Source organism: Podarcis raffonei, chromosome 3, assembly GCF_027172205.1.
Source record: "Podarcis raffonei isolate rPodRaf1 chromosome 3, rPodRaf1.pri, whole genome shotgun sequence".
NCBI lineage: Eukaryota > Metazoa > Chordata > Lepidosauria > Squamata > Lacertidae > Podarcis > Podarcis raffonei.
Window position 1 is genome coordinate 65,851,465 of NC_070604.1, and position 17,517 is coordinate 65,868,981.

General features: G+C 40.4%; 1 protein-coding gene and 1 long non-coding RNA gene across 9 annotated transcripts in view; one reads left to right on the top strand and one right to left on the bottom strand.

Annotated features, from left to right (window-relative positions):
* The window catches only part of UTRN (utrophin), a 316,563-nt gene extending 304,745 nt beyond the window's left edge, over positions 1-11,818 (top strand). For 6 of the 8 annotated variants that reach the window (XM_053382087.1, XM_053382092.1, XM_053382088.1 and 3 more), the window contains 3 exons: positions 13-105; positions 5,450-5,499; positions 9,507-11,818. In XM_053382087.1, coding sequence (XP_053238062.1) covers positions 13-105; positions 5,450-5,499; positions 9,507-9,515 — 152 coding nt within the window. In that variant the 3' untranslated portion in view covers positions 9,516-11,818. The remainder of the gene's footprint in view (positions 1-12; positions 106-5,449; positions 5,500-9,506) is intronic. The other 2 variants (XM_053382090.1, XM_053382091.1) reach the window with 1 other exon arrangement.
* Positions 1-17,517, bottom strand: part of LOC128410619 (uncharacterized) — a 65,794-nt gene that overhangs the window by 27,580 nt on the left and 20,697 nt on the right. Inside the window, exon 2 of the long non-coding RNA XR_008329554.1 lies at positions 752-837. This is a non-coding gene — a long non-coding RNA (uncharacterized LOC128410619). The remainder of the gene's footprint in view (positions 1-751; positions 838-17,517) is intronic.

Consider the following 17,517-nt stretch of genomic DNA (forward strand, 5'->3'; position numbering starts at 1 on the left):
TGTTTTCATTAGGTGTAGACGACTTGTTAGTCCCACCTCATGACACTAGCACAGACCTAACAGAAGTCATGGAACAAATCAACAGCACATTTCCAGCTTGCCGCAGTAAGTGTTAAGTATATTGAGCCAAGGAAAGGGAGGTTGAAGCTGAGCAATGATGCAGTCATTTACGGAGATTCAAAGCCTTTGTAACACTCTATAGAGCTGCTCAGCAAATGGATTGAACAGGATCTAAAGTGAGCATAGACTTGAACAGTTAGCAGTATGCTTCAGAAATAATTACATGGTGACCCGTTTCGCTGTTTAAACTTCAAACCCTGTTGCTTCCAAAAGAATCCTTACTTTCATTACCTTTCTAGCAAAGTAGCTGTTTGAACAGCCAATAAGAAGTGATAAAATGGGGTGACACAATGCAACAGGCAGCACTGCAATATCCTTCTGCTGACAAAAACCAGATGTCAACAAGTCAGAACAGAGCCAGTAGTGGTTAGAGTGTCAGACTACGACCTGGGAGACGACAGTTCAAATCCCCATGAAGCTTGCTGAGTGACACTGGGCCAGTCACTATCTCTCAGTCTGACCTACTTCACAGGGTTGTTGTGAGGATGAAATGAGGAGGCCAAGAACCACATAACACCACCTTGAAGGGTGATATATAAATGTAATAATAAATGAAAATAAAATAAAAGTAGTAATTGACAATAAAAAACCTTGTCAGAAACTATGAGCCCATGATGAGGGGAATACTAACCTAGGAGACGAGTGTCCAAGGCATCTGGGAGATGATGAACTGGGCCAGGACTGTCCTCCGGTACAAAGTATGTCCATAGCAGGATGCTGTAAGAAAACAAGGTGTCTTGATAAATATGCAGTATCCACTTGGATCAGTCATTGCTGCCTGTGTAGCTAAGTGCATTCAGAATAATCCATTGCCCTGATTCATACATTATGTCGAGCCCCCATGTGGTGGAGGAATGGCACGCTTCTCCCTCCATTGCAGAAATGACATAAATTATGATGCCAGTTTCCACAATTTCTCTCCAACAGAAGAGGAGGCAGATATCCTTGCCATGCTGCTGCAGCCATGCAGAGCTTTAATTAACATATGAACCCAAAGCTGGGGAGTGACTCTAATTTGGACTATATTTCTGATGGGTGACAGTGGTGCTATGCCTGACTCTTAGCACCACACACACTTAACCACATGGACAAGTAGCAATGGAGTAGTTCCATCATGCACATGGGACAATATAAGCTGTGAGACCATGGGGCTATATATACCAGTCCCAGACTTCATAGAAATGGAAGCATAGAAATATCTTATTAGGAATGAGAGATTACATTTCCTATTAATTTTTCATTCTCTCTCTACAAAGACAGATAATAATGCTCTTTATTTATAGGCCTCCTTTCACTGGAAAATCTGAGATAATACCCATGCAGTTTTGCTTGTATTTATTCTGGTCCTTCACAGAGTATAGTGCAACTTTTCCCTTACTAGAGAGATTATTGTGGCTAACTTTTGTTATGATCATTTTCAATCTTGATTGCCTGTTAGGACTGGAAGCTAAATTCAGCTCTGTAGTTTAGTAACGACTTTGTATTGCTTCCTTTGAAATGACCATAAAAGTAAACGCAGTGGAGTTCTATGAAAACTAAGGCTTATATGGTGCATAATCCCATGCAAAATACTCAGATAAAATCAAATTATATTGTGTTGTCCAGACACCACTGAACTCTATTAAATATTCCCTTTATCTCTCATGCACAGTTTCCTCCTTTTTGAAAAACTATGTCTGGGAAGATACACTTCACACATAAATAGAAAGCAAATTAAAATCCAGCTAGTTTGAACTGATCTCTAGAGTCTGGGGTTAGTTCAAGATAATTGCCCAGACCTCTAAGCTTAATTCAGAACTTGAGAATCTATTTCTAAACAAGCACGCCATTTGACGTCATTAGGCGGATGTGCTGATTGTGAACAATTAAACAACTCTTTTATCCACTGTGGTAAGGGTCAAATTCATGCAATGTTATTGTGCTTTCTTTGTGATGGTCTTTAGAGCAAACTAGTTAGGAAAGGCTCACATGCTTGCCCTTTATCCAGATTCTCAAGAAATGTTCCCAAGATAGATAGATTGAAAACAAAAGTGTGTTTTGATATAGACAACAAGGAACACCCGGACACAGATGGCAGAGAATTTGGACTTCGTAGTCTCAGAATTTGTGTGAGAGAACAGACCATATATGTCTTCATAAAGTTGTAGAGTTGGAAAGGACCATAAATGTCACCTGGTACAATCCCCTGAAATGCAGGAATCTTTTACCCAATGTGGGGCTCAAACCCATGATCCTGAGAGTCTTATGCTCTACTGACTGAGCTATCTGACATCTGCACCCATACCAACTATTTCCCCACAGATGATGCCTTAGCCTCCCTCTGCATGGGTTTCTGTCCCTCATTTAGGGCACTGGGAAGGTAAGAATGATAGGTGGTGTTGGCAGCTATTTCTGTCTCATATTACAGACATGTCACCACCAGCCCTTGAGGCAATTTCCAAAAATGTCCAGTTGCCCAATGCATCTGTCTTTCCCCAGCCTAGATTGACTCTAGATAGGGTGGGCAGAAGCAGTTTCTAATAAGAGACGTATTGGATGCTTAGAGGAACCCCATAGTTTGCAGAAGTACAGCAAAAACCCTAAAGGGGCACCCCATCCCTGACACACACAACCCAAAAAATCAAGACTATGCATGCTCAGTAGTTGCAGACAACACTTGCTGGTTTCTTATTGTTTGCTACTCTCTTTTTCAAAATTAAAAAAATAACCTAGGGTTGTAAATAGTCATAAATACATATAGATGTTATCCAACAGCAAAGTAAAAATATATAGCTAGGCTGGTCTAAAACGGTTAAAGAGTTCTTCTTGCTACAGGGGGACTCTGGGAACTGGTTCTCTGGGGCTCAGAATCTCTATTTCTAAGTACCCTAATCAAACCAGGATTCTTGTGGGAACCATGTACTGTGTAAATGTTTGTAATGCACATATCCCCACAGTCTACTGGGTCAGGCACAAAAGTGTGAGCCCATTAGGACTTCGGTCTGTGGATTACTCAAGCAAGGGGTAACTGTTTGAATGAGGATAGGCAGGGAATATTGACAGAGGCTCCACTGAGCAGCTACACGGGCAGCTGGTGGAGAGAGGTTGTTAAACCCCCTGCATTGTAATTCCGTTCTGAAATACTGCCGAAAAAGAAAAACCTTGATTGTATTGCTAATTGGCTTAACAGCATACTGTTTCTCCTACTGCAGCATGTGTGCCACGTGCCATGAGAAACTCTTGCAGGGTGACTTAAGGACAGATCCTCCCTTCTGATAAACATTAGAGTTAACAACAGACAGCTATTTTTAATATATAATTTCTGTTTCTCAAATTAATGACTTGCAGTTCCTTGGAGAAAGCTTGTGATAACTGTGGCTTCCAAAAAACACACAAAAAAAATCTTAATGGAAGCAGAGTCCCTCAGGGAAGACCTTATGTAGTTGAATCTTACAATCAAAAATATAATGGGCTGGAAGTGTGTTGTGCTGTATGATGTTAACTGGTCCATAGCACTGAGGCAAAGGCCCATTATGTTCAGCAGATGGTATGCATTTGACTATTTTCTCTTGTATGAATTATAAAGTGCAAAAAACCTTCAAAAACTAATAATTTTTTCCAGGGCCTGCTCAAGATATTTTGTTATCCTGGGCAAATTCAAACTTTCCACTCATACCCCTCACATGACTAATATCTGTGTATTACTTCTTTGCATGCTGTTAGGTCCCCCTAGATCACAGCACAATCCACCCTAACTGTGCCACAACGAGAAGGCAGAAAATAAACCACACACAGGTCAAATAATTCAAGCAAGTCACGTTCCCAAACAGATTATTGCCCAGAAAGCTGGTATACAAAAATGAGCTGTCCATTTTGCAGACGGGGAACATAAAGGCAGAGTTTTTCTCTTCTGTAAAATGGATAACTTTCTACATACAGAATAAGCATAAACACACCTTCCTGAACTGCAAATCTCTTTTTTACAATGGACCACCCACACCCACACACCACACCCCTTACTCACAGTATGTATGTATAGTATCATACAACAGGACACAAAACACCATTCATACATATAGCACTTCCCCATCTTTTTTCACAGAGGCTACACGCATGACACCCCGAAAAGAAAAGAAAAACCACTCTGTATATGCAGCATCTCCCTCTATCACAACCCCAAACAAAGAAAGGGGAGCAGGTGGTGTGGCTGAACTGCCTAAGAAACCGGAGGCTCCTTTTTGGTGCCAAGTATGCTAGGGCTAGGCTGTTCTTAGCAGAAGTGGCTGGACTGCACAACTCAGAATAGTGCTAATACTGGAGATCACCCATAACTTAAAACAGTTTGAATTTAAAGTAACAGGACTATGCAAAACCAGAAAGGTATGTGCCAGCAGATTTAATAGAAACAAGTTATGATAAAATAGTAGTTATGCTCAGAATCAAAGGGGCGGGGAGAATATATATCTTCGATACCTCCCTCTCTATGGAGGCGCAGATTACAGCTATAACAAAGGCGGCATTTTTTCATCTCCGCCAAGCTAAGCAGTTGGCCCCTTATCTCTCTCGCCCTGACCTAGCCACTGTGATCCATGCGACGGTCACCTCCAGACTGGATTATTGTAACTCGCTCTACGTGGGGCTGCCCTTGAGACTGACCCAGAAACTCCAGCGGGTGCAGAATGCCGCGGCGAGACTCCTTATGGGGTCTTCGCTGCGAGACCACATTCATCCGGTGCTATATCAGCTGCACTGGCTCCCGGTGGAGTACAGGATCAGGTTTAAGGTGCTGGTTTTAACCTTTAAAGCCCTATACGGCCTAGGACCCTCGTACCTACGGGACCGCCTCTCCTGGTATGCCCCACAAAGAAACCTACGGTCTGCAAATAAAAACATCCTGAAGGTCCCAGGCCTCAGAGAGGTTAGGCTGGCCTCAACTAGAGCCAGGGCCTTCTCGGCTGCGGCTCCAATCTGGTGGAACGCTCTGTCACAAGAGACTAGGGCCCTGCGGGACCTGACATCTTTCCGCAGGGCCTGCAAGACAGAGTTGTTCCACCAGGCCTTTGGTCAGGCGCAGCCTGACTCCCTCCTCTGGCAACCTGCACAGAGCTTTGTTTAATGGTTGCCATTAACTTGATTTTAATTAATTTTTATAATGAAATATTTTTAGAATGTTGGTTTATTTGATTGTTTGATTATTTGATTGTTGTTAGCCGCCCTGAGCCCGGCTTCGGCTGGGGAGGGCGGGATATAAATAAAATTTATTATTATTATTATTATTATTATATTGCTATTTAGCTGGCTATTTTTTGTGAAAGTTTCATCTTAATCCTTGACATTTCATTTATTGCAGCTAATCGTTTTGTTTTCTTATTTACAGCAAATCTTGCTGGCAGACCACAGGTATGATGTATTTCAGTACTTTTAAAGTTGTGTGTCCACAACTGAAGTATAAACTTACATGCGACTTTGTAATTAACTCTGCATTTTTTTAAAAAATGGTATTTATTAAAGTTTCAGAAAAGGTTACAAAAATAGAAAAAAGAAGAAAAAGAGAGAAAATCCAAAAACAGAAAAATAAAAACAATTAAAAACAAATCCATCTTTCCATATCTTGTCTTTCATTTACTTGTTTCCCTGACCTCCTCACACCTCCCTTTTTTGTATTCCGGTTCAATTAGTTATATCAGCAATTCCTTTCCCTCTTTGTTTTTATCTTAATCCTTTATCTTAATATATTATAACTTTAGATTCTCCCCTGTTAACAATCCATTTTTACATACTCCTTTATAACATTGCTGCTAAAACCACTTAACTTCATTCCAACATCATTCTAACATTCATTAATTTTGCAGTATTTCTGTAGATAGTCTTTAAATTTCTTCCAATCTTCTTCCACCGACTCTTCTCCCTGGTCTCGGATTCTGCCAGTCATTTCCGCCAGTTCCATATAGTCCATCACCTTCATCTGCCATTCTTCCAGGGTGGGTAGATCTTGTGTCTTCCAATACTTTGCAATAAGTATTCTTGCTGCTGTTGTAGCATACATAAAGAAAGTTCTATCCTTCTTTGGCACCAATTGGCCAACCATGCCCAGGAGAAAGGCCTCTGGTTTCTTCAGAAAGGTATATTTAAATACCTTTTTTATTTCATTATAGATCATCTCCCAGAAAGCCTTAATGCCTGGGCACGTCCACCAAAGGTGAAAGAATGTACCTTCAGTTTCTTTACATTTCCAACATTTATTATCGGGCAAATGATAGATTTTTTGCAAGCTTAACTGGTGTCATGTACCACCTGTATATCATTTTCATAATATTCTCTCTTAAGGCATTACATGCCGTGAACTTCATACCTGTGGTCCATAACTGTTCCCAGTCAGCCATCATAATGTTATGTCCAACATTTTGTGCCCATTTAATCATAGCAGATTTCACCGTTTCATCCTGAGTATTCCATTTCAACAGCAAGTTATACATCTTTGACAAAGTCTTAGTTTTGGGATCTAACAGTTCTGTTTCCAATTTTGATTTTTCCACCTGGAAGCCAATTTTCTTATCCAAATTGTATGCCTCCATTATTTGATAATAATGAAGCCAATCTCGCACTTTGTTTTTTAGTTTTTCAAAGCTCTGCAATTTCAATTTATCTCCCTCTTGTTCCAAAATTTCCCAATATTTCGGCCATTTGGCCTCCATGTTGAGCTTTTTCTGAGCCTTCGCTTCCATTGGTGACAACCACCTTGGGGTTTTATTTTCAAGTAGGTCCTTATATCTTATCCAGACATTAAACAATGCTTTCCTGACAATATGGTTTTTAAATGCTTTATGTGCTTTGACCTTATCATACCACAAATATGCGTGCCACCCAAATACATTATTGAAACCTTCTAGATCCAAAATGTCTGTGTTTTCAAGAAGCAGCCATTCTCTCAGCCAGCAAAATGCGGCTGATTCATAGTAAAATTTAAGGTCTGGCAGGGCAAATCCACCTCTTTCTTTTGCATCCGTTAATATTTTAAATTTTATTCTGGGCTTCTTGCCCTGCCAGACAATCTAGAAATATCTCTCTGCCACTTCTTCAAACAATCCATTTTATCCAGAATTTGCAGTGTTTGAAACAAAAACAACATTCTTGGCAATACATTCATCTTTATCGCAGCGATACGGCCTAGCAATGAAAGCTTCAAATTTGACCATATTTCTAAATCTTTTTTCACTTCCGTCCAACATTTTTCATAGTTATCTTTAAATAAATTCACATTCTTAGCTGTCATATTAACCCCCAGGTATTTCACTTTCTTAACCAATTTAAACCTGTCTCCTTCTGAAACCTCTCTCTCTCAATCACTGTTAGATTTTTCTCTAAAACCTTGGTTTTTAACTTATTCAGCTTAAATCCTGCGACCTGACCAAATTCTTGAATCAGTTCCAATACTCTTTTAGTACTAGATTCCGGCTCCTGTAATGTCAATACTAAGTCATCTGCAAATGCTTTCAATTTGTACTGTTTGGCTCCGACTTGTATACCCTTAACCAATTGGTCCCTTCTAATCATATTTAAGAGGACCTCCAGGACCGATATAAAAAGCAATGGGGAAATTGGGCAACCTTGTCGTGTCCCTTTCTCTATCTTAAATTCCTCCGTCACCACGTTATTAACAATTTGTTTGGCCTTTTGTTCAGAATATATTGCACTTATACCATTTCCAAAACCTTGACCAACCCCCATCCCCTGTAGGTTCTTCTTCATAAAACTCCAGGAAATATTGTCAAAAGCTTTCTCAGTGTCCACAAATATCAAAACTGCCTTGGTATTAATATTCACTTGTAATTTTTCTAAAATGTTAATTATATTTCTCGTATTATCAGACAAGTGTCTGCCCGGGAGAAAACCTGCTTGGTCTTTATGTATCTCTTCCACTAGTACTTTTTTTAATCTTTTAGCCAAAATATCTGCAAAAATTTTGTAATCCACATTGAGCAACGATATGGGGCGGTAGTTCTTAAGCTGCATCTTTTCAGTCTCTGATTTTGGTATAAGTGTGATGTACGCTTCCTTCCACGACTCTGATGCCCTTTTCCCTTCCAGTATTTCATTGCAGACTTCCTTTAAAGGTTTTATTAACCATTCTTTCAAAGTTCTGTAATATCTAGAAGTCAGTCCATCCGGTCCTGGAGATTTACCCAGTTGCATATTCTGAATGGCCCCTTCTACCTCCTGCTCTGTTATTTTGTAATCCAGCATTAATTTATTTTCTTGGGAAATTTTTTGTAGTCCATTTAATTTCAAAAATTTATCAATGTCCATTTCATTATGCTTTTCTTGTGTATATAGTTGTTTAAAATACCTCTGAAAACATTTTCTAATTTCCACTGGATTCTGTATATTCTTTCCTTCCACTTCCAAATTTGTAATGGTATTTAATTTTTGTCTTTTTTTCAGTTGCCAAGCCAACAATTTCCCACACTTGTTTGCCGATTCAAATGTCTTTTGTCTCATCTGTCTAATCTTCCATTCTATTTCCTGATTCATCATTTTCATATATTGAACTTGATATAACTTTATTTCTCTCAAGATCTCTTGCGACTTTGGTTTTGCTCTCAATTTCTTCTCACCTTCCTTTATTTTCTCCAAAATTTTGTCTTTCTTCTCGTTTTGAGTTCTCTTCTTTATTGCATTCTGTTGAATCAGAAACCCTCTCATTTTTCAGCAGTTTTTGTTTCACTGTTTAGAAAAGTAAACTCGCACATTTACAATTCACTCCTCACAGTTTAAAACAAATGTGCACATCTACTTGTTTGCAAAATTCAGTCTGGTGATTGATGGCAATATGCTTCTAACTGTTACAACCATGGCAGGACTTGCTTACTACAGGAAGTTGTAGTTTTTTGTTGGGATCCCATGGCAAGTGTGCCATAATTCGCTGCACAATCTTGGTTTGTGCCTGTCTTTGTTTTTAGTTTAAACAAGAGAGAGAAACAATATTTTGTTTGAACCCTTTCACTTTGTTTTGCAATATGAGGAGCTCACAGGACCCTCTAGGGTTGATCACCATTGTCCACTGCAGACACTAGTGATACCTATGGTTTGTTAAATCTGGAAAAGGCCACAAACATACAGTGAAACTGGTTTAACTTGCCAAGCTATGTCTTGTCTGTGGGAGGCATGATATATTTGTGAAGCCTAGAAGCTGGAGGTTGTAAATCCACCCTTTTAGATACTGCTAAAGAGGACTGCATATAGGGCCCATCAAGTTCTGCAAGCTGTGCATCAGCACCTTCTGCTGTTGCAGAAATGGCCATTCTTTCAGAACTTGATTCAAAATATTTATGTTGAATGATGTTGCTACCTAAGAACAGTATGTAAGATAATAAATTCTTCTTACTCTTTTCCCCCTTTGACTTCAGGCAATGTGAAGTTTTCTGTTTTGAAGACTGCCCACTCTTCCTGACATTAAATGCAACTCCTTTTCTACAGATGCCAATAATCATACGGCTGCATGGGACCTTGTAACATACTGTTAGCTCTGTGTGTTCTTACTTCAAATAGGAAAACACTTGAACTACCCAAAGATGAGGATGTTGTGGTTTTATATAATATTGTGTGTGTTTTCCCCTCCTCTTTCCCTCTCTATGCAACTGTAAATTAACAAACCGTGGAGTATTTCAAAATGGTTACACAAATGTCACTGATTTATATAATATGCAGCATCAGGAAAAGGGGCAGGGGTTTATATCCATTCTCTTTTGATATTGCTGACGTGAACTGCATACTGAGTTTGGAGCAAAGAGTTACATTTTTACATTCCTTTTGGCTTGTTGCATTTACTGTTTCAAGTAACTTCTCTTCCAACACATACCATTCTGCACAGGTTATTTATACTTAGCCTAATAGTTTCAAAACATGGACAAAATATCAGCTTCTATAACCCTCACAGCCCCTAGTATTTGACAAATAGCATTTCTGGCTGTGTATGAGCACATGAGACTCTATTTTGCCCCAGCTAACCTCATTCAACTGCAGTAGCTGTTGGCACTAGAATGGCATTTTAATGGATTCTTTCTCCCAACTGAATGCAGACTGATCTTTTCCATCCAGGCTTTGTTTTTACTTTAAAATGTGAGCTAAGCTGCATTTTGACTTAATAAAATAATTCTGAATATACATTGTTTCTATTATGGGGGGGGGGGAGACGGGACATTATGGTCTAAATGTGCCAAATTTTGTGAAGTCCTATTGTGTAAATCACCCAGTGCAATGGCTCAGATCGACTTGAAATTATTTTATTCTCCTTTTTGGTAGTGTTAATAAATGAAGGAGCTCTGACTAGTTTAATGGTAAAGTGTTCTGCCTTTATATCAGAAAGGTTGTCTGCCCTGGATAACTTCAATCAGTATCAACTTGTACACATTTTAAATGGCTCCCTTAATATCATGTTAAAGGCAGAGAAAACTCTGGGGAAGTTCAGCCATACTTCAAGTAAGTAGCTGGGCATTTTCCTTCACTAGTACATTTTCGGATTTGCATGGGTATCTGCTTTCATTACCAAAAATAAAAATCATTTGCTCAGTGAGATGTGCAATGAACATCTCTGGAGCATCCAAATAGCGCTGGAGAAATTCAACTCTGATTTTTTGGGATAGAGAAAAGCAGGGAAGAACTTAGCATTGTGTAAAAGTGACCATTCAGTGAGGGCAAGTGTTTTGGTTTGCCAGATGGAACGATCCCCACAATTCCTATCCCCATGCACTGTTCTGGCGGTTCTGCTGATCCCCCCGCAAGCCAATTTCCTGAGAGGAGCAGAAGGCCTTTTACAGGGCGGCTTTCACTGATGGGACTCAGTTGAATCCTGCCTCAAATGTTGCTTGCCTTCTGCAAGGGGACGCATAACAGAATAATGACTCCATAATGATCCCATAGTAGGAGCAGTAATACTCCTGGCATGGTGTTTACTTCTCCTAATAAAGCATCACTGTAACCACTCGCTTCTCCCATCTCTTAAGCGGTGCTGTTAATACTAACAGCTATGCTCAGAGGTATTATGTGGCTCAAATTAGGTAATATATGTTACATACTCGTGACTCAAAGTGCTATCTAAATGAAAAGTATTATTTTTTTTAGCGTGGGGGGGGGGAGTGCTGCCAAAAGCAAGATACAGAAAAGCAGGTTAATATGTGGATTTTTCATCTAGAAAGAAATATATTTTGGTATAGATATTTTGAGAAGGAAAAATGTTTTGCAGAAATGGAAAGCCATGACCACCTTTCTACCTCAAATCCATTTTTTTTAAAGTATTTACTTTTGGAAACCACTCAATGTTCTGATTTTTGCAAGGTATTTTAGTTTACCAGGTCACATCAAAGCAAAAGCAGCAACAAAAAAATTAGCCCCCTTTTAAAACATTTTAGCTGGAAAAAATCCCAGTAATGGATATGATGGGCTTTTTGGTATGACTGAAAGGTTATGTATGAATTGTTTTTCTGCCTGTGTTTGTATGTAAATTCTGTCCTCTGCTGTCAAGTAAAAGCTACTTAAAACCTTACATTGTAATATTCTTCCTCTGAGACACTGATAAATAAAAGGAATACATTGCAGTAACATCTCAAAACAAAGTATGTAGTTCTTTTGAATTTTGTGGTATTAAACTATCACACTTCCCTTTTCTAATCTGGTTACATGGTATGACTTTCACTCTGAATAAAATTAATTTTTAAGTGAAGGCTGTTTGATATTCTTCATCTTAGAAGTAAACAACATTTAGAACCTTGTTCCCTGTGTGAGAACATTTCAGACTTCAAGGTGCCTTTATGAAAATAAACTATGTAGCTGAAAAATATAGCTCAGTAAATCAGTGGATATTTTTCTGCCATTTTCCATCTTCAGCAATGCATATTTGCCAGCAATCACTCTTTGCTGGTGACAGATTTTAAATTCTAACCACCAATCAGTGAACTTGGTTTGAAGTATACTATTAATATTGAAAATATCAATATGTGTTGCCCTGTTCAATGGCAGAATGATTTTTAAATTCCACTGACTTGTGCTCAGCAGGTCTTTCATGTCTAATACAACGTTCTGTTTTCTGGCAGGAAACGTAATTTATAACCAGTGGGATTTTATAACGATGTTAAACATACTAGACATTAGGCTTAATCAGTTTTTAGAGGCTGTGGCACTGATTTAAAATTTGTTCCTTCTATGGAGGAAGCATGCATCTGGTGCCAGAGACCGCAAGGCTGGAGCACAGTGTCGTCACCAAGAGGATGCTGCCCAGCATGATCATAACTGGGAAAACTGGATCCCCCACATGAAAAATGAAGCAATGCAGAGTGATAGTACAGAGCCCACATCATGCTATAGACAGCAACTGACCCTATAATTTAGATGAGATGCACCATGGGCAGATTCACTTCCGAATTGCCAGGGCTTCACTTCATATCTGAGGCAGAGTCGCCCTGCAGTCTTCTGAAGTTTAGGATGTCTCCACATTGACTATAATGGGAAAATTAACCACAGATTATGTTTGCAGGCCTACTAGGCACTTCTGGGGGGCAGGTGAAGCCTTCCAAATTTACACAGATAAGGGGTGTGTGATAGGTAGCTTTACAGCAGATTGGGTTGGAACGGATCCTCTTGCCTCTTGTTTCCCCTCCCAGAAACAGCCTTGGGGGCACCATGACCTTTGCCACCCCCCTGCTTCATCTTTTATGGAGGGAATGACATTTTATAGAAATCTGTAAGAGTACACCAATGTAGTGGATTGTGCTTACTATACTATTTCCTGGGTGTGTATGCGAGGGGTGTGTGTGAATGTGCATAACATAGGCACCCGCAATACACACAACGAAGAACACAGACACAGCAAGGTAGATACTATACTATACTATACTATACTATACTATACTATACTATACTATACTATACACAACCTACAAATACTGTATTGGACACAAGTTAAATCAGGACCAGACTATGTATGGGGGGGGGGAGTAACATACAAATAACTATCAAACACTCAACACAGAAACAAACCAACAACAGCTAAAGAAGAATTATGATGCAAGAGATGGGTTTATGCAAAAGCAATACACATCTACCAACAATTCCACTGTTCTTAGGAAAGGCAGGATGTAAACAGAATAACGTCCGATATTCTCTGTAAATCTCAAAAGCACTGTGACTGCTAGATCAAGTTAAAATAAGAATGTAAGAAAATTCCAGAGGCCCACCTAATCCCATCTCTCCCTATATGCTGTGATCTTCTGGATCAGTGCTGGAGCTCAGGGTTTCTGTTTGTTCCCCATGGTCTCCTGACTAGGGTAGTCTGCATCTTTGCTGGAGAATGAGCTATCTAGAATCTGGCTGGGACCTGGTATGACATCAATCTTCCAACATTCAACATCACTGGGTGACCCTGGGGTTCTTGTATTAGAATAAAAACCTCTCCCCACTTCTGCATGTGATCTTTCCCTTTAATCTCCTTTTTTTCCTAAACCGACAAGCCGCAAACATAACCTTCATACTGGAGTGAAATCACGGCTGTGTAGTAGGAAGAGCAGCTACAGTCTTACTGAGAAAAAGAAAGAAACAAGTCACACACCACAAGCCTAGTTTTTAAAGGCCTGGATCATTTTTTAAAAAAATACCACGATGAAAGTACCAGTTGAACTCCAGTAATGCTCTCCCTAGCAGCCATCTACCTCACTTCACTGGGAGTTGGTGCCACTTGGAGGAGGGCCTCTGAAGAGGATTGGAAGGTTCAGGAAGATACATATGGGAGAAAGTGATAGTTAAGGTGACCAGCTCTTGAACTGGGCAGAGGTGCACAGAGAGCCATTGCAGCTGACAAACCACTGGCATAATGTGAGTGAAATGTCCTGTGCCACTTAATAAAAATGCACTCCTATTTTGGACCAGCTAGTTTCCAGATCATTTTCAAAGACAGCCTAACAAATAGAACACCTCAACCCACATAGGCCACCTGAGACTCTAGTGAAGATGCTTGATAAAGCAAGCTTGTCCAGACTGAATACCCAATGCTTTAAGAGGACTGCATTCCTTTCAGAACAGGTTTATAGCACTTGCCAGTAGTACCTCCATTTCATCTTGCTTGAGTCTTGATTTTTTAAACCCTCATCTTAGTCCATTACTGCACCCAGGACAGGAGTTTCAGCCATACCAGCTGGAAAATCCCCAAGAGCTCTTAGGAATCCATCAAAACCCATTAGCCTCCAGGGATGGGCCATTCTAATAGGTTCCCCAACTCTGTAAATGTAAAGCCACTGAAAGACTAAACCTCAGTAGGAAATGACTCCTCCACTTTTAGATCACCATCCTCCTGGATAGCTGAGAAAACCAAATCCAAGTGTGTCCTGATACATGTTTGGGGCCATGGTATGTTGGGAGAGCACCATGAATTTCTCAGTCTCCCCAGGCAAAGCAGGGGAAAACTTCCTGAGAGTTGTGGGGGGCAGTATACCAAGTGAATTGCTGATCTGTCATGAGAGCCCAACATAAGCACTTCAGATTGTTACCCAACACAAGAGGCCAGGTAAGTAAATCTGAGTAAGAAGCCAATGTCTTTGAAGCGCTTTCAGCCTAAATGTTGACCATAGAGGAGAAGACAAGGGAAAGGCCAGGATAACAAGGGACAGGTGTGCGCTTGATGGTTTTATCCAATCTCAGACACACATTAGAATGTTGAAAGGTCTGAAATGTTCCTAGGCTTTGAAAGATTGCAGAACAAATATCTGTAGGGATAACAGATGCATTTGCAATGGGTGCTGGCAGCTTAACAACATTTCTGATTTTGGAAAGAGTATTTAGCCATGCTTCTTTAAAGCTTCAGCATGCGATGGAAAGCTTTAAATTTCAAAACTTCAGAATCCAAGCCTTTTTTAAAAAAATAAGAAATATGTCATACGTATTTTGCCCTTTTGCTGCACTTAGAATGGCTGCTTGGCATCATATTGATGTGTGGCATTGCATATAGGACTAGCACTCCAGTGTAAAAGATTTGAGCTGATTTGTCTGTCCTTGCAGAGCTGTCAAGAGTGACAGATTTTGGAATGTTTTGTAATATTGTGCTGCTGTCACAGCTGTGCCTTACTTGCAGGTACGATAAGTCTTGGAGCTGAGCTGTTCTGAGATTTATATAATGAACACACTCTTTAGCACTCCATTCTTGTGGAATCCTAGTATTACCAAAGAATAGGATTCTCCCCCCCCCCGCCTTTCTATATTAAAAAATCACATTGCTGTCTTCTCAGCAATATATAGTAAGATTTTCAATACCTAGTGTATCATAAACTTGTTCCTCCTTAGTTCTTAAGAATTTGTTCATTAGACAGATGCCTAGCTAGAATACTGTGCATGGGGAGATTAAAACCATGTGAATACTATACACAAATAATGCAATAAAGTTCAGTTTCCAAAATGGCTTTGCTGCCCCCCTATCATATTCCAACACAGAGCTTTCCAAGCTTTTCATGTTGGTGACACAGTTTTTAGACATGCTTTTAGCGATACAGTAATTCAGTTACACTAGCAGGTTAACTGTTTCCCCAGTTTCCCCAGCATGGGAAACATGCACAGGACACACCTACACACTGCAGCCGATACACTAAGATATTGTGACACACAGTTTGGAAAGCTCTGTTCTAACATGTTAATTTCCTCTTTTTCCTGGACAATTCATCTAAAGTTATTTGGTTATACTAACAACCAATTTGTCTTCTGAGGTTTTAAACATATTACTTTTCCCCAAATGAAGTGTTTCACTTGAATGAAAAAGGTCATGAAAAACATTAGCTGTATTTCTGCACTAGAAAATTCTCCACTGCAGCCACCAGGTCTCAGAGAATTAGTTCATGTGGCCTAGATTCTGACTGGCGCTGATGAACTTGCTTCCTACTGAACCAGAGAAATGCAAATATTATGATGTTTTACATAAAGAAGGTAATCTTAAAACAGATGTAATCTTGTTTAAACAGAGTGGATGGTGCTGGATGGTTTCTTTTTCTTTTGCCAAACTATCATTGTTTATCTCAACTATTTTTTTTTTCAAACTTCCAGTATTTGGGATGTCCTAACCTCTTGCGTAGGGGACGCAGGTGGCGCTGTGGGTTAAACCACAGAGCCTAGGACCTGCCGATCAGAAGGTTGGCAGTTCAAATCCCCGCGACGGGGTGAGCTCCCGTTGCTTGGTCCCTGTTCCTGCCAACCTAGCAGTTTGAAAGCACATCAAAGTGCAAGTAGATAAATAGGTACCGCTCCTGCAGGAAGGTAAACGGCATTTCCGTGCACTGCTCTGGTTCGCCAGAAGCGGCTTAGTCATGCTGGCCACATGACCCGGAAGCTGTATGCCAGCTCCCTCGGCCAATAAAGCAAGATGAGCGCCGCAACCCCAGAGTCGGTCACGACTGGACCTAATGGTCAGGGGTCCCTTTACCTTTACCCTCTTGGGTAAGCTTACACTGTGTACTTAACAGACATGTTCTGATTATAACTACACATAGGGGCACAGCACAGAAATGACATGTGGAACTGGCCGACCTGATTCCAGTACAGCACAAGCAGCTATGGATGGGTTGATGGGGAGAAAAAAGGAGATTTATAGAATCCAAGCGGCTTGGAAAGAGAAATGGGAGTGGTTATTTTTCTGCCTGTCCTAAAAATGTTTATACTGGTATGCTGATTGTGCCTTAGCAGTTTACTTCCTTGTTTCTGCCCCTCTGAAACTGCATCTCAGGATTTAATCATGCTCTTTTGGGATTAATTATACTGGGCAGGTTATGGAAGGCACAGCAGAGACTGGCATGTAGTCCTTTCAGGGAACAATTCAAAAGACACGGCCTAAAGTTGCAGTTTCACACCTCTGCTCTTTGGTAGTGAATGCTGTTCAGAATGATTAGTATAGTGATTGCCTTCACATGGGCGCACACTTTTTCTTCAAAGGGAGACTGTCGCACTTCCTATAACAACTTTTATGGTTCATTAGCTATTAGCCCAGCAAGTCTGAACCAGAGAAATGAAAATTTTTCAGCACTATCCATGTGTGGGGAAACTACAGGAATAGCTGTGAGCCAGCCATTCCCCTCCCGAGCTGAAGGCCATACAATTGGGCAGGGCCTGCTGGCAGCAGCCCCAAGAAGCCTATGGGAGGCTGGCAAACCAGCCACTGCCTTGTCTGAAACAGCACAGGTGGCGGGGGAGAGAGAGCAGACGCTGATTGGCCTGGGGTGATCCAGGAAGATCTATAGAGGAGGGACAAAAGTGAAAGAGAACCTCACCCAAATGCATGGTTAGCTAGGTTGATCATGTGAAAAGAAGGGAAGATGACACCTAGGAAGGGTGCTCAACTTCTCCAGATTCATAGTGTTGTCTGAGTCATAGAGTACCAGCGACCCACACCTGCAC